This window comes from Erinaceus europaeus, chromosome 7, assembly GCF_950295315.1.
Source record: "Erinaceus europaeus chromosome 7, mEriEur2.1, whole genome shotgun sequence".
Lineage (NCBI taxonomy): Eukaryota > Metazoa > Chordata > Mammalia > Eulipotyphla > Erinaceidae > Erinaceus > Erinaceus europaeus.
This window is the reverse complement of record NC_080168.1, coordinates 65,900,830-65,924,983: the sequence shown is the minus strand read 5'-3', so window position 1 is coordinate 65,924,983 and position 24,154 is coordinate 65,900,830. Positions and strand designations below refer to the sequence as shown.

Sequence of the window (24,154 nt, the reverse complement as noted above, 5' to 3'; positions counted from 1 at the left end):
TCCCTATCTTGGGGCTCGGACCCCTGCAGCCACCCCTCAGCTCTGTCTGGAACCCGTGCAGGGCTCTGAACTGCCATGCAAGGCTACGCACAGCAGGGCAGCAAGTGGGAGGGTGTCCCTGAAGGGACATGCACAGAACCTAAGGTGTCCGCTTCCTGGCTCACATGTCCCACTTGCCTGAGGAGCAGTTGGGAAGGGAGAGGACCCCCATGTCGCTGTGCTGAGGCAATGTGAAGGCCATCGTGAAGGCTCAACTAGAATCACCTAAAGAGAGGCTCCCGAAGCTGACAGCACTGTAAAGGGAAATATTATTTTTCTATTTTTTAATTGGCTAGGACAGAGAGAAGTGGAGAGGAGAGGAGGAGGCAGAGAGGGAGAGAGACAGAGGGACACCTGCAGCTCTGCTTCACCACTCATGAAGCAACTTTCCTGAGGTTTGAACCCGTCTTTGCACAGTGTGACTATAAAGCTATAGGTAACTAGGAGTCAGAGAGCTTTCAGCTGGAATGCTGCTGCCCTTTGGGCCTGAGTTGCTGTGTGCTGAGAGCCTGGCCCTCCTCCCCTCTGCAGGGTGCAGCTGACCATGTGTCTCCGTGCTATCATCAAGTACGACTTCCCGGGCCACTGGCCAGCGGTGGTGGACAAGATCGACTCCTATCTGCGGTCCCCAAACTGCGGGAACTGGCTGGGCAGCTTGCTGTGCCTGTACCAGCTGGTGAAGACGTACGAGTGAGTGGCTCCTCTGACTGAGGGGACTGTGCGACTCCCAGGAAGGACTAAGTGCACAGAACCGGTGGTGGGGTGCTTGGGAAGTGTCGGGGAGAACCCCAGCTGCCTGTGTGTACTTGCAGTGAGCAGGTAGGCTAACGGCCTCCTCCTGCTGACAGGACACTTCATTATTACTATTTCCTTTCGGTTTTTGTCACCAGGGCTCCATGCCTGTGTGGTTCCCCTGCTCTGGGCAGACTCTCTAAGATTTCAGATGGGAACAGATGGGGAGAGAGACAGAGACAGAAGCAGCGACACTACTGCACTGTTCTGCTGTTAATGACGCACCCCTGCTGCCCACTTGGTGTTGGGGGCTCAAACCTGGGTCCTCGTAAGTGGTGAGGTGTGACTCTCCCAGGTGGGCTGTCTCTCAGCCCTGAGCATGCTATTAAGCAAGCCAAACATTGATATTTTTTTTGTGATCCAAGATGGATGCTCTGGTGCGTAAAAATTGGCTGGGAGGTGGGGCCTACTGTCATTCCAGAGTATACTTAGTGTTTTTGTGTTTTCGGCCAGAGCCCTGCTCATCTCTGGCTTATTGGTGGTGCAGAGACTTGAACCCGGAACCCAGGAGCCTCAGGCTTGAGATGCTGTTTGCATATGCTATTCTCCCATCTAGAATCTGTTTTGTTTTTGTTTTTATGCCAGGGCCCAGCTCAGCTCTGGCTGGTGGTGGCAGTTGGCATTGAACCGGGCCTTGGGACCTCTGGTGGCTCAGGCTTGAGAGCTTTTTGCATAACCATCATTCTGTCTCCCCGGCCTGCTCTCTGGTTTCTAAGAGGAGCCCTGCCTGTGCAAGGGGGGAGCCCTCTGCTGGTTTTATTAATACTCCATCAAGTTTGAGACTGTTTTAGGTCTGCACCTGCTAAAATGGTCAAAAAACATCTAGGTTTTTGAGCCCCCTGCATATGGGGACCAGGGGCTTGAACCCGGGTTCTTGTGCGTTGTAATGAGTGTTTAACCAGGTGTGTCACCACCTGGTCCCAGAAGATTTCTTTTTTTTTTTTTTTTAAAGATTTCATTTATTTATTTATGAAGAAGATAGGAGAAGATAGAAAGAACCTGACATCACACTGGTACATGTGCTGCTGGGGATGAACTCAGGACCTCACACCTGAGAGTCCAATGCTATATCCACTGTACCACCTCCCGGACCACAGAAGATTTCTTTTTTAATAAGGGGGAGAGAGAGAGGGAGAGAGAGAGGACTTGAACATCACTGTGGCACAGGTGATTGACCTCAGGACCTCGTGCTTGAGAGTCCAGCACTTTGTCCCCTGTACTACCTCCTGGGCCCCTCATCTGATTCTTTTTTTTTTTTTTTTAATATTTATTCCCCTTTGGTGCCCTTGTTGTAGTTTTTTTGTTGTCATTGATGCCGTCATTATTGGATAGGACAGAGAGAAATGGAGAGAGGAGGGGAAGACAGAGAAGGGGAGAGAAAGATAGACATCTGCAGACCTGCTTCACCGCCTGTGAAGCGAATCCCTTGCAGGTGGGGAGCTAGGGGTTCGAACCGGGAACCTTCTGCTGGTCCTTGTGCTTTGCGCCACGTGAGCTTAACCTGCTGTGCTACAGTCCCACTCCCTCACCTGATTTTTTGTAGAAAGTCTTAGGCCTTCTGCCCTGATAGGTTGATGCACTGTGAAGTTCCTTCATGCTCATTGAACAGACCAAAGGAGAACTTGGCTGAAGTTTGCTTTCTTAAGAACTTTTCTTTCCTTTAGGTTTGTCTTATTTATGTGCCTGATAGAGAGAATGAGGAGCCAGAGCACGACTCTGGCTTATACGGCGTCAGGGACTGAACTGGGAGCCTCAGACATACAAGTCGGGAACTCTACCAGTAGAGCCATTTCTCCAGCCACAAAATCTATTTATGATGTCTGTTTCTTAGAGAGAGGGCCAGAAAGGCTGGGAGAGCCCACGGCACCCAGGCTTCTTCCAGTGTGGTGGCAGAGCAGCGCACCGCCCAAGTGAGCTGTCTCACCAGACTTCTTAGACACTTAAAACATTTACCCCCCCCCCCCCCCGGGGAATTGTGCCATAGCGCAGTGGGTTAAGTGCATGTGGCGTGAAGCACAAGGACCGGCGTAAGGATCCCGGTTCGAGCCCTGGCTCCCCACCTGTAGGGGAGTCGCTTCACAAACGGTGAAGCAGATCTGTAGGTATCTATCTTTCTCTCCCCCTTTCTGTCTTTCCCTCCTCTCTCCATTTCTCTCTCCTACCCAACAACGACATCAATAACAACAATAATAACTAAAACAACAAGGGCAACGAAAGGGAAAATAAATAAATATAAAAAAAAGATTTATTTAAAAAAAAAAAAAACGTTTCCTCCCACACACGCTGTGTGTGGCTCTTCTCACAGGTACAAGAAGGCGGAGGAGCGCGAGCCCCTGCTGGCAGCCATGCAGATCTTCCTGCCGCGCGTGCAGCAGCAGATCCTGCACCTGCTGCCCGACCCCTCCCATCACTCCGTGCTGCTGCAGAAGCAGATCCTCAAGATCTTCTATGCACTCGTGCAGGTGAGGCCCTGCCGCCGAGGATGGCAGGCTCCCAAGGGGCTGCCACCCAGGAACAGAGCATGCTTCCTCCCATGAGGGCACAGGGGGCCCCTCTCCAGCCCTGTGGCCAGCCCCTTCTGAGCATTCTCGCCTCCTGCCTCTCTGCAGTCACCCTGGGTTCTGTGGGCTCCTTCCCGTGCCAAGGCCTCTGCAGGCTAGCCTCCATGCTAGGGTGGTCTCTGCTCTGGCCTGACTCCAGGCAGGAACTCACAGGCGCTCCCATCTCCCCTGCTTATCCACACCATTCCCAGGGGCCTGGGCTGTCTCCTGTCCATGCTGAGGACACACTACTTTGCTCTCTGTTCTCTCTCTCTCTCCAGATTGGAACTTTTGGTTACTGAATAGTTATATTTATTTGTGGATAAAGGAAGAGAGAAATTGAGAGGGGAGATGGAGAGAGAGAGATATCTGCAGCCCCGTTTCACTGCTCACGAAGTGTGCCCCCCGCTCCAGCTGGTGGGGATTGGGGTCTTGAACCCAGGTCCTTGCTCATGGTATCATGCTTGTCCAGGTATGCCATTGTCCGGCCCCCTTGCTTACTGTTTTTTAAAAATATTTATTCCATTTTGTTGCCCCTTGTTTACTATTTTTTTTTAATATTTATTTTATTTATTCCCTTTTGTTGCCCTTGTTGTTTTATTGTTGTAGTTATTATTGTTGTTGTCGTTGTTGGATAGGACAGAGAGAAATGGAGAGAGGGAGGGGAAGACAGAGAGGAGGAGAGAAAGATAGACACCTGCAGACCTGCTTCACCGCTTGTGAAGCGACTCCCCTGCAGGTGGGGAGCCGGGGTTCGAACCGGGATCCTTATGCTGGTCCTTGTGCTTTGCGCCTTGCTTACTATTTTTAAAGATTTGTGTAGATTGGGAGTTGGGCAGTAGCGCAGCGGGTTAAGCACACCTGGTGCAAAGTGCAAGAACCAGCATAAGGATCCTGGTTCGAGCCCCCGGCTCCCCACCTGCAGGGAAGTCACTTCACAGGTGGTGAAGCAGGTCTGCAGGTGTCTGTCTTTCTCTCCCCCTCTCTGTCTTCCCCTCCTCTCTCCATTTCTTTCTGCTCTAACAATGACGACATCAATAACTACAACAACAATAAAAAGGCAAGGGCAACAAAAGGGAAAATAAATAAAAATAAAAAAAAAGATTTGTGTAGATTTAAGAAGGGAGGGAGGGGGTGGAAAGCATAATGGTTCTGCAAAGAGACTCTCATTCCTGAGGCTCCAAAGTCCCAGGTTCAATCCCCTATACCACCATAAGCCAGGGCTGATCAGAGCTCTGGAAAAAAAAGGGAGGCGGGAAGAAAGCCCCACTCTGTACATGCGGGGCTAAGTTAGAATTGAAGGCCTCACACAGGTGTGTTCCATGTTTTGCTGCCAGTCCTTGCCCCCTGACCTCCAGAGTCCATGTGGAGTTGTTTCTCCCCAGATTGGACTGTGAGATCAGAGACTATAGCTTCTCACTGTCTCTGGGGGCACATGGAGGGTGGGGTGGGGGTGGAGTGTGGGGGGCCCCAGCAGTGCTGTCAGGCCCATGGAGAGGGAGCTGGGTGAAGTGTGACTGCCCTGAGGTCAGGGTGCAGGGAAGTGCAGTGACTCACCATGCAAGATCACTGTGGGAGGGGTGGATGTGTTCACCAGCCTGTGGTGGCCACTGATTTGCTCTCATCACTAGCGGGGTGGACAACTTTGATGGAGAGGGGCCCCCACTGTGAAGAAGACATGACTGCTCTGTTGTCCCTCGTCTAAAGGAGCCCAAGAAGGAGTCCATGTCACGCACGCTCCTGACATAGCAGCTTTAGCCTGCACATACACACTTAGAACCTGCCCCGAGTTACTGCTTTAGGTGGAACTCTGAGGAGTAGCCATTTGCTTGGTGAAGCGTCAGCCCTCTGTTTCAGTCCTCTGATGTGTGATACCAGGTCTAGGGGGCAGAGTCACTGTTTGATGCTGCTGTCTTGCTTCCAGTTTGTACTGCCTCTTCAGCTGGTGAACAACCAGGCCATGACCACCTGGATGGAGGTCTTCCGAGCCATCCTCGACCGGCCAGTCCCACATGTAAGTTGGGGCTTTGTTCCTGAGATGGATGGGCAGGTGTGGACGTTTGTGGTAGACAGGCTTATCATCCCAGCCTGTCACCCAGAGAAAAGTTAAAACTGCGACCGGGTGGTGACGCATATAGTTAAACACACATAGTACTAAGTGCAAGAACCTGCACAAGGACCCAGGTTCCCCACCTGTGGGAGAAACACTTCACAAAGGGTGAAGCAGGTCTGCAGGTGTATTTTTTCTCTCTCTCTCTCTTTTTTTTTTTTTTTGCCTCCAGAGTCATTGCTGGGGCTCAGTGCCAGCACTACAAATCCACTGTTCCTGGAGGCCGTTTTTTCCCATTAGATAGGACAGAGAGAAATGGAGAGAGATGGGGAAGATGGGGAGAGAAAGATGGACACCTGCAGACCTGCTTCACTACTTGTGAAGCGACCCCCCTGCAGGTGGGGAGCCGGGGGCTCAAACTGGGATCCTTGCTCGAGTCTTTGCACTTAGTATTATGGGCACTTAACCCGGTGCAGTACTGCCTGAACCCCTTTGTCCTTCTCTATGTCCTCCTTTAATATGATCCTAGGGAAGATACTGAAAACTTTTTTCAACTTGGTATGTAATTCCTCTGGTCTTTTCTTTTGCATCCTTATAGAAGTATTTGTATCTGCAGAAGTCTTATATGTGGGTACTATTTTGAAATGTAATTTTCACTTAAAACTTAGTATGCACAGTTATGACTTTTTTACTTCTACATTTTAAAAAATATTCTGTTTTGTTGCCCCTTGTTGTTATTGTTGTAGTTATTGTTGTTATTGATGTTGTCATTGTTGGATAGGACAGAGAAATGGAGAGAGGAGGGGTAGACGGGGAGAGAAAGATAAATACCTGCAGACCTGCTTCACTGCATGTCAAGTGACCCCCCTGCAGGTGGGGAGCTGGGGCTTGAATCCGGATTCTTAAACTTTGTGCCACACTTAACCCACTGTGCTACCGCCCGACTCCCACTTCTACATTTTTTTATTGCCACTGGGTTTGTCGTTGGTACTTGGCACCAGCCCTCTGAATCCACTGCTCCCAGCTCCCCCAACACTTTTTTCTTCTTTTACTGGATAGGACAGAGAGATTGAGAGGGGCGGGGGGATAGAGAGAGACCTACAGACCTACTTGACCTCTTGTGAAGTGTCCCTGCTGCAGGTGGGGCTTGGAGGCTTGAATCCTGGTCCTTGTCCATGGTAACATGTCCTCGCAACTGGGCACCACCGCTTGGCCCCTCAGGATTATTATTATTATTTTTTAAAGATTTATTTATTCATGAGAAAGATAGGAGGAGAGAGAGAAAGAACCAGATATCACTCTGGTATGTGTGCTGCTGGGGATTGATCCTGGGATCTCACGCTTGAGAGTCCAATGCTTTATCCACTGTGCCACCTCCCAGACCACTGATTTTTTAAATTGTTGTCTTTGAGTACCCAGGAATCTAGTCACAGGAAACAATCATCTGTGCACAGAACTTAACTATATCCTCTAGTGTGTATACACACAGACACACACACACACACACACAGACACACACACACACACTATGGCCTGGAGGCCATTTTTTTCCATTTTATCGGATAGGACAGAGAGAAATTGAGAGAGGAAGGGGAGGTAGAGAGGGAGAGAGAGAGACACCTGTAGACCATCACCGCTTCCCCCCTGCAGGTGAGGAGCCGGGGTCTCGAACCCAGGTCCTTGCACCTGCCCCCCGACACTGTCTCCAGCTCAGCACAGAGACTCTTCCTGCTCTCCCAGAGGGTCTCCACAAAGGACTGTCATGTCCTGTAGCTGTTGACTTTTTGGGCTCTGTGGTGACTTGCCGCCTCACCTCAGAGCCCTTCTCACGGTCACTGAGCACCTGCCTTGCCTTGGTCGCGGTGATCGTCCCAGCGGTTTGCGGCCTCTGCCACCTGTGCCAGCCCCATCAGCCCGCAGGCACTGACTCCGGGTGCCCTGTCCCCCCAGGAGACCCTGCAGATCGATGAGGACGACAGGCCAGAGCTGGTGTGGTGGAAGTGCAAGAAGTGGGCGCTGCACATCGTGGCTCGACTCTTTGAGCGGTAATTCCGCGGGTCTGCTGTCAGTGGCCCTGTACTCAGTGTCTCCGTGGAGGCCCCCGGCTGCACTCGATGCAGGGCCTGTCAGAGCCCTGGCAGGGGCATCATTCTCTGCCCAGGAGCAGGCCAACCGTGGTTGTCGGCCTCAGCCATGTGGGTGGGCTCCCCTTCTGGGGATGGAGCATGCCGGCATCCTTGCTGATCAAGAGGCTGACTGCAGGCTGGGGAAAGACACCCAGACTCGGGAGCATTTGTCAGAAAAGGAAAACCTCCCAGAGGCCACCTATTTTTATGGGTAGTCGTTGTCCTTTTGGGGCTCTGGGAGTCCTCAACCTGGTGCAAGGCGAGGCCCGCTCACTGATCTTGGATTTGTGTGCCTGTGGGAAGGGGGAAGGCTGGTTTTCTGCTCCAGTGGTAGCCTCAAGGGACTGTATTAAAACTGGTGAGCACATCTTGTTTCTAAAGATTCACTGTAGCTGAGTATCCCTTCTCTTATTTTAAGATATGGAAGCCCAGGGAATGTCACAAAAGAATACTTTGAGTTTTCTGAATTCTTCTTGAAAACCTATGCCGTTGGAATCCAGCAGGTAATACATTTTTGCTTGTTAAGTAGAACAGTGTTTGTGGTAGACTGCTTTATCATCCTGCCCTGTTATCCGGGGGCTACATCACAACTGGTATCAAAATAATTCTTCATTTCTAGAGAAGGCCCACACCTGCCAGGTGAGTTCTCTCTCTGCTTTCACACTTCTTGTTGCTTTCTGGGACTTACTTTGCTATGAGATTTAGTTAGGGTAACGACTTATTTTTTTTCAGAGGGCAAATTGATTGTCTCAGTATTTTTTTGGATACCTTACCATTTCTCTTCTGGTTTGGAATATCCTTTGCTCACCACTTTGTCACCCTTACTCCTCCAATGCATCTGTGGCATCTCCTGGCTGAATGTTTCCAGTGCCCATAAGTCTTTTACTGTTACTTAAAAAAAAAAAAAAAACACATATGATTTTGTATAGACACACACAAATTGAGAGGAAAGGGTGAAAGAGAGAGACCTGCAGCATGATTTCACTGCTCATGAAGCTTCCCCTTGTAGGTGGGAGCTGGGGACTTGAACTTGGTCCTTACACACTGTAATGTGTGCATTCTAGCAGCTGCATCACCACCTGGCCCCTATCACTGTTACTTTCAACAGAGAGTCAGTTTATTTGAAGAGTTAGTATTGGAGTAGAGACATTTAATCTGACTGGAATTTGTTCAGATGACTGAAAATGACAGTGAGACACCCTTGAGTCGAGTCCAACGCAGTCCTGTCTTAGAATCAAAACTTGACGAGTGGACATGCAAAATACTGATCTCCCTCAGATTGTCAGTGCAGAAAAAAAGATAAAAAAAAATTTACTAATGAGAGGGAGGAGAAGGAGAGGAAGAGAAGCAGAGCATCACTCTGGCACATGCGATGCTGGGAACCAGACTCAGGAACCGCCCCCTCTAGGCAGCAGAACCCTGCTGACTTTATCCCTACAGCCTGTGGGTTGGGCCATGGGCTCATGAGTGGCCGTGCTCTCTATTGTCTCCTGCGGCTTCCCCTCAGGTCCTCCTCAAGATTCTCGAGCAGTACAGACAGAAGGAGTATGTGGCCCCCCGGGTTCTTCAGCGCACCTTCAACTATCTCAACCAGAGCATTGTTCACTCCGTGACCTGGAAGCAGATGAAGCCACACATCCAGGTTTGTGTGGGGGATTATCCATGGGGCTGGGGGGCGACTTAGTGCATAGCGTACACGCCAGGCCACTTGCCAGGTCCTGGGAATGAGCCCCAGGCAGCGGGTGGCAGTGCGGACCCCCTGCTGAGTGTGTTGGTGACCTCACGTGGCCTCGGCTTCACTTGTGTCGAGTCGGCTCAGGTCTCCTGCCCTTCTGTAGAGTTTACTCAGGTCAGGGGAGGTGTGCCCTGTGGAAGCACTTTGAAAACAGACACCAGGGCAGTGCTAAGGCAGAGGGACTATGCAGGAAATGAGCCTGGGTCCGTGACCATTTCCTTCTCCTCTCCTTCCTCCTCTCCCTCCTCCTCTCCCTCCTCTCCCTCCTCCTCTCCCTCCTCCTCTCCCTCCTCCTCTCCTCCTCTCCCTCCTCTCCCTCTCCTCTCCCTCCTCCTCTCCCTCCTCCTCTCCTCCTCTCCCTCCTCCTCTCCCTCTTCCTCTCCCTCCTCCTCTCCCTCTTCCTCTCCCTCCTCTCCCTCCTCCTCTCCCTCCTCCTCTCCCTCCTCCTCTCCCTCCTCTCCCTCCTCCTCTCCCTCCTCCTCTCCCTCCTCTCCCTCCTCTCCCTCCTCTTCCTCCTCTTCCTCTCCCTCCTCCTCTCCCTCCTCCTCCTCTCTCCTCCTCTCCCTCCTCCTCTCCCTCCTCCTCTCCCTCCTCTCCCTCCTCTCCCTCCTCCTCTCCCTCCTCCTCTCCCTCCTCTCCCTCCTCTTCCTCTCTCCTCTCCCTCCTCCTCTCCCTCCTCCTCTCTCTTCTCCCTCCTCCTCTCCCTCCTTCTCCTCTCTCTTCTCCCTCCTCCTCTCCCTCCTTCTCCTCTCTCTTCTCCCTCCTCCTCTCCCTCCTCCTCCTCTCTCCTCTCCCTCCTCCTCTCTCTCCTCCTCTTCCTCCTCCTCTCCTCTCCCTCCTCTCTCTCCTCCTCCTCCTCTCCCTCCTTTTCTCCCTCTTTCTCTTCTCCCTCCTTCTCTCCTCTCTCCCTGGAGGACAGATACCCCTCAGGATTTGATTAGCTCGATGCCCTGTGCTCACCCTCCCCAGCTCCTCACACCAGGCAGGCAGTGTCCTTTGCTTAGCTCTCCAGCCCCAGGCTCCTCCCCTGCATTCCCTGTAGCCGGTGCTGGCTGGACAGAAGGACTCCTGCAAGGCTTTAGGGAATGAGGCATCGCTATCCCTGGGTGCTTCCTCATATTCACAGAACTGACAGCCTGTGTCCTTCTGTTTTGATTTTTTGTTTGTTTCTCTTAGAACATCTCTGAAGATGTTATCTTCTCTGTCATGTGTTACAAAGACGAGGATGAAGAATTGTGGCAAGAGGACCCGTATGAGTACATACGGATGAAATTTGGTAAGGGCCATGGTTGAAGGCCTCCTCACTGCCCGGAGTTGTACAGAGACACATTTTTTTTTTTAAATTTACAAAAAGGAGACATTAACAAAACCATAGGATAAGAGGGGTACAACTCCACGCAATTCCCACCACCAGATCTCCATATCACATCCCCTCCCCTGATAGCTTTCTTATTCTTTATCCCTCTGGGAGTAGGACTCAAGGTCATTGTGGGATGCAGAAGGTGGAAGGTCTGACTTCTATAATTGCTTCCCCGCTGAACATGGGCATTGACAGGTTGATCCATACTCCCAGCCTGCCTCTCACTTTCCCTAGTAGGGTAGGGATCTGGGGCAGTGGAGCTCCAGGACACATTGGTGGGGTTGTCTGTCCAGGGAAGTCTGGTCGGCATCATGCTAGCATCTGGAACCTGGTGGCTGAAAAGAGAGTTAACATACAAAGCCAAACAAATTGTTGAACACTCATGGACCTAAAAGCTGGAATAGTGCAGATGAAGTGTTGGGGTGTTGGGAGGGTACTCACTGCAGACTACTGTGTACTTTTGCTTTCAGGTACATATTTTGCCCTAGTTTATGGATACGTGTGAAATTATGCTCTATCTCATGGGACCTAATCTATATCTAGGTTTTGGATAGTCACACACTCAAGGTCATTTTGGGATGCAGAAGGTGGAAGGTCTGACTTCTATAATTGCTTCCCCGCTGAACATGGGTGTTGGCAGATGGATCCATACTCCCAGCCTGTCTCTCTCTTTCCCTAGTGGGGAAGGGCTCTGGGGAAAATTGGATTTCTAGGGAGTTGGGCAGTAGCACAGTGGGTAAAGTGCACATATTTTGACCTAGTTTATGGATACATGTGAACTTATGCTCTATCATGGGACCTAATCTATATCTAGGTTTTGGACAGTCACACATTTTTAAATGTTCCACAAGCAGTTTTATGGCCTTGTTATGTTCCGGAAGCCTTAGTCAGACTATGTGACCAACTCTGCGGCTCTCTGGGTGGATGATGTACTCCTGACCTGGTGAACTTGAGGCCCACAGATGTGGAGGGTGAGAGGTCGCCTCACTGGCCCTGCTCCCGGGTATTGTCTCAGGGACTAGGTATTTCACAGAGGTACATTGTGCCCTCTGCCCCTCTGCCTGCCCCTCTGCTCTGGGGGTGGGGGCACTGCCCCCTGACTCCTGCCGGAAGCTGGGTTGCTGCATGGGTTGTCTGAGTTCCTTCTCTTTATCTCTGCTTTAAATGAGTCAGTTCTGGGAATGCCCTGGCCCTTAACACAGCAACACCCAGCACTAGCTTCAGGCCAGAGAGTCGGATCTGGCAATTGATCCTGGGAGCTTTTGCATGCAAGTCTTGTGTGTGAGCACTGTGCTGTCACAAAGCCCGGAGACCTGCTCTGCTCACAGAAAGCCCTCATGGCATCCAGCGTAGTAGCTCACCTGCACAATGCGCTGCTCTGCCGTGTGTGACTCAGGTGTAGGCCCAGCCCCCACTACATTGAAAGAAGCTTCAGTGCTGTTGTCTCTTGCAGACAGACACTGTCTGTCTGTTGTGAACAAAAAAAAGAAAATCCCTCATTATTGTTCTTACCCTTCATTTCAGGGAGGTCGGGGTCTCATTTTTAAAATTGATATGTGTGGCTCCATAGGACTTATAATTAGTTTGCTGGTGGAGAAGATGGGCCACTTCACACTGGTGCCATGCACTCGCTCTCTCTTTACCAGAGCCCTGCTCAGCTCTGGCTTATGATGGTACAGGGAGTTGAACCTGGGACTTTGGATCCTTAGGCATGAGAGTCACTTTACATAACCATTATGCTATCTTCCCCCACTTGTTTGCTCTCTTTCTCTCACCTTTTACTTCTGTGGGCGGAAAGGCAGCAGGTGTTACTTGTCCTCAGCCTTTGGTGACTGAGGAAATACAGTTTTAGGAAGAGGTCTGCCCTTCACATTTTTGTCGCTTTGCACTTAAGACTCGGATGCTTGGCCAACTGACTTGCAAGAGTAGAACATTTCTGTTGAGGTTGAACCGGCAGGTACTGAGAATACTGCTCTAGATGATCAGATCTACGGGGTCTAAGTTAAAGATGGAGAATTAAAGATGCAGCTCTACAGTAGTGCAGGCCTTGACGCAGGCCGTCTCGCTGGGTCCTTAGCTTGTGGTTGGCTCATGTGTCCTCCCTGAGAGGCAGTGTTCTCACTGTAGAATGGCTGGGAGGTGGGTCACTTGGCAGAACCCAGGCTCTGCCAATGCAAGGACCCAGGTTCAAGTCCTGGATGCACCACAAGGGAGCATCATGGAGGGAAGTCTCCCAAGATGTTGGAGTGCCGCTGTGTGTGTGTTTGTGTGTGTAATAAAAGAATGGGAAAGGTTAGGGAGAAGTGGACTTGTATATGTGTGAGGGCCTGGCGTTGTCAAAGAAGTGGGCACTGGAGTCTGTGTGTGGGGAGCTAGGTGGCAAGATGCTAGCACAATGGTACCTGCTGCTCAGCCTGGTGCGCTGGTCCCATAGTCCCAGTGTGGTGCCATCACGGGGCCTGTGCCCCATGCCCCATGCCCATTACCTGCCAGTTCTCTGCACTGCTGTGTGCATCTCCCACTGTGAGGCCCTTTGATATTTAAGGGTGAACACGTGGTGTCTCCCTTGTCCTGGTCTTGTCCTGGCACCCTCACAGCACCCTCAGGGTGTCTAGAGGCTGCAGAGGTCTGTGCTGAGTAGGGCCATACTCATGGGCACCTCTGCCTGCCTGCACCCGGCTCTCCTCACTGTGTGATGTATCCCCCTCAACCTGTCCCTGCTCCTGACAGAGTGTGCACAGTGGGTCCCCTCTCTCTCCAAGGAAGCTCCCAGAAAGCTGCTGCCTGCTCTTTGCACCCCCAGGCTGGTGCCTTGTGCCGGGAAAGCCGAGTAGCCTCAAGCAGCCTCTCCCACCCTCAGTGACTCACAGCCACCAAGTACTCTGGCTTTCCGGCAAGTCTTACGAAGGATCCTGTGGGGTGAGGGTTGCTGCCTGCTGTGGCTTCCGCCTTTTCATGTTGTAACCCAATGTTCTCTATGACCTTTTAAAAAAATTGGGTTGGGGAGACAGCATAACGGTTATGCAAAAGCCTTCCAAGCCTGAGGCTCTGAGGTCCCAGGTTCAATCCCCAGCCCCATTATAAGCCCGAACTGAACTGAGCAGTGTTCTGGTCTTGGCGCGTGTGTGTGTGTGTGTGTGTGTGTGTGTGTGTGTGTGTGTGTGTGTGTGCGCGTGCATGTGTGCGCGCATCAATCCCTCTGTATCTATTTCTCATTAAAATAAAATAAAATATTAAAAAAAAGAATTTGGGAGTTGGGCAGTAGCACAGCGCGATAAATGCATGTGGTGCAAAGTGCAAGGACCGATTAGGATCCCGATTCAAGCCCCCGGCTCCCCACCTGCAGGGGAGTCACTTCACAGGGTGAAGCAGGTCTGCAGTTATCTCTCTGTCTCTCTTCCTCTCTATCTCCCCCTTCTCTCTCAATTTCTGTCTCTATCCAATAACAAAAAAATAAATATAAAAAAAATAATTTTTTTTTTCTTTTTGCCTCCAGGGTTATTGCTGGGGCTTGGTGCTTATACTACAAATCCACTGTTCCTGGTGGTCATTTTTTTCCATTGTTGCTGCTGCTGCTGTTGTTAGATAGGACAGAGAGAAATGAGAGGGGAGGGGAAGACGGGGAGAGAAAGATAGACACCTGCAGACCTGTGTCAGCACTTGTGAAGTGACCCCCCTGCTGTAGGTAGGGAGCCGGGGGCTCAAGCCAGGATCCTTGCATCAGTCCTTTTTGTTGGTACAAAAGTAAAATTACTCAGTTTTCAGCAAAACACTCTCACCCCCAGCATAGGTCCTCCACCATCAGGCACCAGGACCTAAAAGCCCCCATCCCAGAGTCCTTTACTTTGGTGCAATACACCAAACCCAGTCCAAGTTCTGATTTGTTTCCTCTTCTGTTTTTATTTCTTCACTTCTCTCCATGAATGAGATCATAACATATTCATCCTTTTGTTTCTGAGTTATCTTACTTCACATGATTCCTTCAAGCTCCATCCAAGATGAGGTGAAGAGAGTGAATTCACCATTTTTAATAGCTGAGTAGTATTCCTCTGTGTATCTAGACCTCAACTTGCTCAGCCATTCATCTGGTGTTGGACACCTGGGGGTGTCACACAGATCTTTTTGGATGGGTGTGTTTTGTTCCTTAGGATATACCCCCAGGAGAGGAACTTCAGGGCTATAGGGCAGGTCTGTTTATTCTCCAGACTGCTCTCCACAGGGGTTGAACCCATTGACATAGCTCTGTGGGCTCTTTAGTCTCCTGCCTTTGAATGGTCAGTCAGATGTAGAAACTCATAGTGACTATGTGTTTACTGTGTGCTCTCACCTTTTAACACCTTAGATATCTTTGAAGATTTTGCTTCTCCTACCACAGCAGCACAGACCCTCTTATACACTGCTGCCAAGAAAAGGAAAGAGGTATGTGGCTTCCCTCCACACACAGCCCAGCCTGGGGGGCTGGTGCTGACTGGCACACTCATAAACACCTGGACTTGACAAGTTGTGTTGCTGTTAGTTTGTCACCCAAAGACCATTTTCTTCTCCCTTCAGGAAAAAGGGCTCGTTTGTGTTCTTGATGACTGCTTCAGTGAATGGGAAGAGGGCAAGAGGGCCTTGGGGTCTTGGTGCAAGGTGGTTGGACAGACCCCAAGTTGGGGCGAGACTGTTCTATAGACACTTACCATGGGGAGATGAGAAATTTTACCAATATCAGCGTCTGTGCTGTAAACTGTCAGCCCCCCAGCAAAATGGGGAAACAGACTGCTTGATGAAACTCCGTAAACTATGTGCCCCTTTGAGAATGTGTGTGTCATGGTTACTGGTGTAAGACAGTAAAAGCTGGAACACAGTGGCTGAGGAGGACCTGGGGGGGTTGTATTGTTATGTGGAAAACTGGGAAATGTTACACATGTACAAACTGCTGTATTTTACTGTTGACTGTAAACCATTAATCCCCCAATAAAGAGATAATAATAATAAAAAAGGACAGTGAAAACTCTTGTCGACCAAAATGGATGCCTCTGTTCCTTCAGGTGCTGCCCAAGATGATGGCGTTCTGTTACCAAATACTGACAGATCCACATTTTGACCCCAGGAAGAAAGACGGAGCCCTGCATGTGATTGGCTCCCTGGCTGACATCTTGTTGAAGGTCAGGCTACTCAGCATTTACCTCAGCATGTATGTTACTTAAATTGGGAAGCACAGGCAAAGTAAAGGATGTGCCAGTTGCGGAGAATGGCAGACTGACTTTATGCATAATTGAGCTGACTGTAGCTGTCTTCTTCCAGTCACCTCTTTCTGTGAAATGACAACTAGGCTTTTTGATTGGCCAACTTTTCCAGTGTGAAACTGTTGCTGTGTGATGACCTCCATGTTGCCTCATATTTCTGCAGTGATGGTTGCTGTACGCCTAAGGACTATTCCTGTCTTAAAGGCTACACTATGTAGGTCAAATTGTGGTGTGGCATTAGAGCCCAGAGGCATCTTAGGTAGAGATCCTGATGAGTGTGTGACTAGGGAGCAAAGGGGTCTCTGAGACTTGACTTCTGTTTCCTCACAGAAGAGCTTGTTTAAGGACCAGATGGAGCTGTTTCTGCAGAGCCACGTGTTCCCGTTGTTTCTGTCCAACCTGGGCTACCTCCGTGCAAGGGTGAGCATCCCCACTCTCTCAGGAATCTCCACCTTCCTCTGTGATCACATCTGGGCTAAATAGATCTCTTAAAAAAAACTTTATTAGTGGTTTAATAATGATTAACAACATTTTATCACAGGGGTACAGTTCCACACAGCTCCTATCACCAGAGCTCTGTGTCCCCTCCCCTCCATTGGAAGCTTCCCTCTTCTTTATCCCTCTGGGAATATGGATCCGATATCTTTATGGGGAGCAGAAGGTGGGAGGTCTGGCTTCTGTAATTGCTTCTCCACTGGACATGGGTGTTGGCAGTTGGATCCATACCCCCAGCCTGTTTCTGTCTTTCCCTAGTGGGGCAGGGCTCTGGGTAGGGGAGACTCCAGGACACATTGGTGAGGTCGTCTGCCCAGAGAAGTCAGGATGGTGTCATGGTAGCATCTGCATCTTGGTGGCTGAAAAGTGATGAGATATAAAGCAAATTGTTCAATAAACAGGTTGGAATAGAGCAGATGAAATTAGAGGTCTTTGGGTAGGAAGAGTCTCTCTAGAAAGTCTATTTTAGGTATGTTCTAGGGGCCCATGACTTTAGTAATATTTGCTTGAGCCTCATAGCTAACATGCAGATGGGCTAAAAGTATTTATTGTTTGGGAAGATGGTGTCAGAGTTGAGAATAGGACTAGAAAGCTGAATTAGGGCAGAGAGTAGCTCCCAAACATGAGGAAAGTATATAAATACTATTAACTGTAAATCCCATTGATCTGACCTGTATTCATACTTAGCACAGGAGCCTCTGAGTCCCTGTCAGTCTGAGCTCACAGTACATGGTCAGACACTGCTTGTTACGAGAGAGCTTAGGTTGACCTTCAGGCCTGCACTATAGTGTGTCAGTCAGAACACCCCCTGTGTTTCCTATGCTGAAGGAAGACCAGGCAAGTGGGCTGTAGATTCTAGTCACACCTTTCATTTCTCTTGCTGGCGTCATCCATGACTTGTACAAAGCTTATGTTGAGGGGATGAGGCTGTTGCTGTCGTGGTCCACGTTGGCTCAGGTACCAATTCCCCTGCTGTGTCCACGTTATCACAGCTCAGTAAAGTCAGAGCATAGAAACCCACATCAAGGGATCTGCATCCTCTGAGTGTCTCACAGACTCAATGTATCAGCATATGGTGGAGAAACAGCATTTTTTCAAGAGCCCAGTCTTTTCTTTACTGTGTCAACACTGGGAGAATGTCATGCTGAAGTGCATGCTGATGCTGCGTGTGGTGAGACATGGGAACGGGGCTTGAGCCTGGGTTCCTGTGTGTGCATACATGTACGCTCTACTCAGCCTGCTATGACCAGGCCCTAATCATACTTAACCTCAAAGTGAAGTATAAACACATAACTGTTAGATTTTTTTTTTGCTAGAAAAGAGTAGGAAATCCAGATGTTTGAGACTAAGATTACTGTACTACCCTCCACATAAACAAAAGTAGCAGACAGCCAGCCAGCAAGTAAGCAGCTAGTTCTTGCTAGACTGTTCATGGCGTTGCACTGAGTCAGTGCCCCTTGAGGCTGAGAGTGATGTGGAACGTGCCAGTCCTCAAGGCCCCCTTTCTCCTTGAACCCAGTCCTGCTGGGTGCTGCACGCCTTCAGCTCTCTCAAGTTCCACAATGAACTCAACCTAAGGAATGCTGTGGAGCTGGCCAAGAAGAGCCTCCTGGAGGACAAGGAGATGCCCGTCAAGGTGGAGGCGGCCCTCGCCCTACAGGCCCTCGTCTCCTGCCAGGCACAAGGTGAGGTCCAGACACCGGCGGGGGGCTTCCGGTTCTTTCTCCACTGGGCCTTCATCGTGCCCCTGACGGAGGCTGTTCTGGAAGTCTCATGGCTCAGAGTTTGGATCTCTGAGCTTTTGTCCTCTTCATAATTAAGAACAAACAAACAAACAAACAAACAGAAAACCACATTTATTTATTGCACAAAGATAGAAATTAAGAGGGACGGGAGATAGAGAGGGAGAGAGACAGAGATACCTGCAGCCCTGCTTGCCCCTGCAGGTGGGGAGTGGGAGCTCGAACCTGGGTCCTTGTGCCTGGTAATGTTTGCCCTCAAGCAGGTAGGTGCTTAGCCCCTTTTTCTTTATACTTAAGATCTATTTAGTGGACAGAGAGGGAGAAGAGAGAAACAGTACCACTCTGCCTTACTTGATGCTGGGGGTGGAATAGCCGATCCAGAGTTTGAAGGTCTAACACTTAGTCACTGTGCCTCCTCCTGAGCCTCCACCCCCACCCTCACTTTAAAAAAAAAAAAAAATTCAGCCCGGTCTTTATGTATATGCAGTTCCACCACTCCAGGCTGAGCTTTCTCACCTAGGTAGAGAGGCAGAGCTGGGGGAAGAGAGACCTCAGCACCAGATGTTCCCCAGTGCTGCCTGGGCTCCCTTGTGGTGCCAGAGGCCAGCCCAGGGCCATGATCACCACAATGCCCATGCCCCATCAAGCAAGCTCTCTCCCAGGACTTTGATTCCTGGCCAGTGTGAGCGTTGCTCTTGACCGTGGCTTGTGGGAGCGAGCTGACCATTACTGGGATGAGGGAGAAGAGAAGCGAGAGCTGAGTGTGTGCTGCTGGGCTGGTGAGCATAGGACCTGATGGGTCTCAGCTTGTGGGCCCTCATGGACTCAGAGCTCTGTGTGCTGGTATTCTGTGCTTTTGGTTGTGGTTGTGGAATAGCACATAGTATTTCCAGTGATTGTGCAGGGAGCCAATTTTTTTGAAATTTTTAGGATTTTAGTAAACATTTGTAGCACTTTTTTAAAAAAATACTTATTGAGGGAGAGATAAACAGAGGGAAAGATATACACAGAAGGGCCGAGTGGTGGTGCACCTGGCTGAGCGCACGTTACAATGCACAGGACCTGGGTTCAAACCTCCCGTCCCCACCTGCAGGGGGAAGCTTTGCAAGTGGTGAAGCAGGGCTGCAGGTGTCTTTCTGTCTCTCTCCCTCTCTGTCTCCCCCTTCCTCTCAATTTCTGATGGTCTCTATCCAATAAATAAAGATAATTAAAAAATAAAAAAGAATTGAATATATACACACACACATATACACAGGGAATTAGATTAGAACACTATTCAGCCCTGGCTGATGGTAGTGCTGGGGAATGAACCTGGGACCTTGGAGCCTTAGGCATGAGAGTCTTTTGCAGAATCACTTCACTGTCTCCTCAGCCTAGGATTTATTTATTTTTAACTTATTTTTCTCTTTCATTTTGTTAGGACAGAGAGTAATTGAGAGGGAAGTGGGAGATAGAGAGGCCAGGTGGTCGAGTACCTGGTTGAGCACACATGTTGCAGTGCACAAGGACCCAGGTTTGAGCCCCTCGGTCCCCACCTGCAGGGGAAAAGCTTCACAAGTGGTGAAACAGGGCTGCAGGTGTCTCTGTCTCCCCTTTCCCTCTTGATTTCTGACTATCTCTGTCCAATGAATAAAGATAATAAAAAAAAAGAGAGACAAGACACTGCTCGTGAAGCCCCTCCCCCATAGGTGGGGAGGGCTCAAACCCAGGTCCTTGTGCATGGTTTAACATGTGCACCAACGCCCAGTTCTGATTTCTTTGATCAGAAGCGCGTTGCCGTCAGAGTTCAAGGCAGCCTGGCAGAGTCAGCTGGGTTTTGTGAAGAGCACGTCTGCCCTCTTCCTTCCACAGGAGGCCAATGTTGGATCAAGAGGGCGGGGAAAGAGTGCACAGAGCAGGGGCTCCCTCTTCACGCATGTGAGCTTGTAGGCAGGTCTCCTGGCATCACACTCATTTGGGATGAGCCAGGCAGGTGCCCGCGGTTGGTTCGTCATTAGACGCCATCAGAGGAGCTGAGGGCAGTTGGCCAGGCTGGGTCTTTGCTGTCCACCTGGGTGGCCCTGTGGGGCGGCAGATGGCCAGGGGCTGTGCCCAGCCACTCCGTGTGGACCCTTCTTGTGTCCCCTGGGCCGCTGGCTAGGCTGGCTCCTCGCTCCACAAAGGTCAGTGTTGTCACAGATGTGTCTCTCTTGCCTGTGTTTAGCCAAGGAGCACATGAAGCCTCACGTGCGGCTGGTCATGCAGGAGCTGCTTCACATCGTCAGGGAGACCGAGAATGACGATGTCACCAACGTTGTCCAGAAGCTCGTCTGTGAATATAGCCAGGAGGTGGCCTCCATCGCTGTGGACATGACCCAACACCTGGTAAGGCGGGCAGTGGGCGCCGGCTGCTGTGACTCCTCTTGTTCTGGCTGCCCAGGGGACACCTCAGCTGATGGGGCCAGGAGCCACAGCCCCAGGGGAGCTCCATGGATGGTGGGGTAGCACTGGGTCCTCTCTTCCATCTCCTGTCTCTCTGCCTGTCCCTCTCTCAGCAACCAGATGAAAACCTGGGGCCAAATGGTGGGGCACACCTGGTAGAGGGCACACGTTACAGTGTGCAGGGGCTGGGTTCAAGCCCCTGGTGCCCACCTGCAAGGGGAAAGCTTCACAAGTAGAGAAGCAGGGCTGCAGGTGTCTGTTTCCCTCTCTGTCTCTTCCTTCCTTCTCAACTTCTCTGTCCAAAATAAAGAATATTAAAAAACAAAAACAAAAACAAAACTTGGGCCATAAGTATTGCACATGCACAAAGCCCTGGTTTATTCCCAAGTGTTGTATCAAAGGGAGAAATGTCGCTCTAGCAATTTAGGGGGCTCATCATGGGTCTAGTTAGTCCCAAGTCTGAACACTTGGCACATCTCTGGCTGTCTGGAGCGGCTGGTGCGCTGGGCGTGATATTCCCCTCTGTGAGTCTTCCTGCTTCTTGCTTCCTGAGCTGTGAAACTCCTCTTCAGTTTGGGGCAGTTTTTCACATTACATTGTGTGCACTTCTCCTCCTCTTCTCCCTCCTCCTCCTCCTCTGTCTCAGGGCTGGAGAAACAGCATAATGGTTCTGCAAACTGACTTTCAAGCCTGAGGCTCTGAGCTCCCAGGCTCAGTCTCCAGCACCATCATAAGCCAGAGCTGAGCAGGGCTCTGGTAATAAATAAAACCTTCTGTGTCTCAGGTGTGTATAGTGGTGGGCCCATGAGTCTCACTTCCCTTTTCTCTCCAGTCCTTCTGCTCTCTTTTTGACCCCTCCCCCCCGTGACTCCTGGTGGTCTAAGTCTTCCTCTGTTCTTTCCCATTAGTATTTCTTGATTTCAGCTCCCCTAGGTTTTGGGTGGTTTGAGGCAGTGACATCCAGAAATTAGATATCAGTTCCCCAACTGTAGCACCATCTAGGGAAAGAGCACAATGGCTTCTCTCCCCAGTTACCTGTCCAAGGGCACGGGGGACACTTGTGAGCGCTTCCATTTCATCCTGCGACGCTGCTGGCTTCTAATGGTGATGGTTGAGTGACACTGTGCTGATTGCTTGGAGATGTTTGTTACTTCCACAGGCTGAGATATTTGGCAAAGTTCTTCAAAGTGATGAGTATGAAGAACTGGAAGATAAGACGGTGATGGCGATGGGGATTCTGCACACCATCGACACCATCCTGACAGTTGTGGAGGATCGGAAGGAGGTGAGCTGTTTCCACTGTGTCACGCTGGCTGTGGTGGCAGCATTAACTGAGATGCCTTCCATTGGTGGGTGTGAAGTTTCAAATCCTGACTGTTATGTTGCTAGGTTTTAAAAGACACTTGGTTTTTGAGGGGAGACAACTGCTGGGTTGTCAGAAAAATTTTATCAGAAAAGTATTTTTCTATATTTTTATTTCTTTTTAGTTATTTTATTTTGCTAGGACAGAAATTGAGGAGTCAGGCAGTAGTGCAGTGGGTTAAGCACAGGTGGCGCGAAGCACAAGGACCAGTGTAAGGATCCCACTTCGAGCCCCTGCAGGGTGAAGTCCATGCGGTGAAGCAGGTCTGCAGGAGTCTATCTTTCTCTCCCCTCTCTGTCTTCCCCTCCTCTCTCCATTTCTCTCTGTCCTATCCAACAATAACAACATCAATAATAACTACAACAATAAAACAACAAGGGCAACAAAAAGGAATAAATAAATATTTTTTAAAAATTGAGAAGGAAGGGGGAGATTAGGAGAAAGAGAGACATCTGCAGCCCTGCTTCACCACTCCTGAAGCTTTCCTCTCCAAGTGGGGAGTGGAGGCTTAAACTTGGGTCCTTGAGCATGATAATGTGTGCTCAGTCAGGTGCTCCACCTCCTGGACCTTGCTGAGACAGAGCAGGACAAGGGGTGACCTTCTGCAGAAAGGGAAGCGCAGGGTTCAGTGTGTTGAGGATTGTCCAGGGCTCCAGATTTGGACTTGCTGGCAGGCCATCTTGACGCACCACCAGCTCACTTCTGCGTCTCTTCCTGAGCCTCTCTGGGACCTCAGAACCGCAGGAACAAGTCTTTTGCATCACCATTGTGCTGAATCCCCAGTGCTGAGCTTATGTCTTAAATAGAAAGGGACCCCAGAGGCCCAATAGCCCCACCTCCCTGGGTCTGTTTGTGTGTGGAGGGTGGGCAGAAGTAGGATGGAAGCCAAGCAGCCTTCTGTTTGAGTCTTTTCTCTCTGGAAGCCAATTCATTGTGAACTTCAAGCCAAGGAGCCTATGGAATCACTGGCGATCAGAGGGGCATGGGCTGCTCTTGTGAGTCAGAGCCCATCAGCCTCTTGGCCTTCAGGGGGAGGGCTGGATGTGGCAGGAAGTGGCCTTACTGAGGCATAGATAATCGGAGATAAAGCAGGGCTGAGAGCTTGGTCTCCTGCCTGCCTGCTCCATGATTGTGAACTGTGATTCTGCAAGCAAAGTGTGCAAATAGCGATTCCTTGAATGGACAAGTCAGTTGCATGAGGCACACCTGCACTCGCTTCAGGATGAGAGCAAACTCAAGAGTCTGCAGTAGCTGTGTAAGCAGGTGCAGACGTGCTGAGGGGATTGAGTTCTTATGGACAGGCTGTGAAACTGGAATGCTTTGGGTCACTTAAACTTCATTACTATTATTATTTGGAAGTTCATGTGTCTCAGTTCTTTAGATTCCACCTGTGAGTAAAACCACCCAGTAGTTAGAGCACACTATCTTTTTTATTGCAGAGTAATATTCCATGTTGTATATGTCCCATAACTTCTTCAGCCAGTCATCTGTGGATGGGCATTTAGGCTGCTTCCACTCTCTGGCTGTTGTGAATAATACAGCTGTGTGAACACAAGGATGTATGTGTTCCTTTTTTTTTTTTTTTTTTTTGCCTCCAGGGTTATTGGGGCTCGGTGCTTGCACTATGAATCCACTGCTCCTGAAGACAATTTTTTCCCCATTTTGTTGCTGTTGTTGTCATTATGGTTATTGTTGCCATTGATGATGATATTGTTGGATAGGACAGAGAAAAATGGAGAAAGGAGGGGAGATAGAGGGGGGAGAGAAAGACAGACACCTGTAGACATGCTTTCCCGCTTGTGAAGCAACCCCCCTGCAAGTGGGGAGCCAGGGACTCGAACTGAGACCTTTACGCTGGTCCTTGTGCTTCATGCCATGTACACTTAACCCACTGCACTACCGCCCAGCCCCCTGCATGTGTCCCTTCTAACTAGTGCTTGAGTGTTCACTGGTTAAATGCCTATAAGTGGTTTTGCTGGAGCATAAGGTAGTTCCATTTTTATTTGTTTAAGGACTCTTCACTGTCTCCCACAGGGGCTGCCCCAGTCTGCACCCCCACCAGTAGTGTGTTAGGGTCCTTTTCTTCACGTTCACACCAGCACCACCAGTTTTTATGTGATTGATGTGGGCCATTCTCATAGGCGTGAAGTGGAATTTTGGCGTGGCTGCATTTCTCTACTGCTAAGTGATGTGGGAGGCAGGCTTAGTCTGGAGACTAGGCAGCTCAGTGTATTTATTCCTGGCTGGTGACCTTGGAGTC

The 24,154-nt window shown here is 50.1% G+C and overlaps 1 protein-coding gene across 2 annotated transcripts in view; it reads left to right on the top strand.

Moving 5' to 3' along the window:
• The window catches only part of IPO8 (importin 8), a 52,079-nt gene that overhangs the window by 11,842 nt on the left and 16,083 nt on the right, over positions 1-24,154 (top strand). For both annotated transcript variants that reach the window (XM_007537652.3, XM_060194595.1), the window contains 13 exons: positions 571-729; positions 3,137-3,293; positions 5,296-5,385; positions 7,372-7,466; positions 7,966-8,050; positions 9,055-9,189; positions 10,459-10,558; positions 14,985-15,061; positions 15,676-15,792; positions 16,204-16,293; positions 17,888-18,053; positions 20,314-20,474; positions 21,691-21,816. In XM_007537652.3, the coding sequence (XP_007537714.1) occupies positions 571-729; positions 3,137-3,293; positions 5,296-5,385; positions 7,372-7,466; positions 7,966-8,050; positions 9,055-9,189; positions 10,459-10,558; positions 14,985-15,061; positions 15,676-15,792; positions 16,204-16,293; positions 17,888-18,053; positions 20,314-20,474; positions 21,691-21,816 (1,558 nt within the window). The remainder of the gene's footprint in view (positions 1-570; positions 730-3,136; positions 3,294-5,295; positions 5,386-7,371; positions 7,467-7,965; positions 8,051-9,054; positions 9,190-10,458; positions 10,559-14,984; positions 15,062-15,675; positions 15,793-16,203; positions 16,294-17,887; positions 18,054-20,313; positions 20,475-21,690; positions 21,817-24,154) is intronic.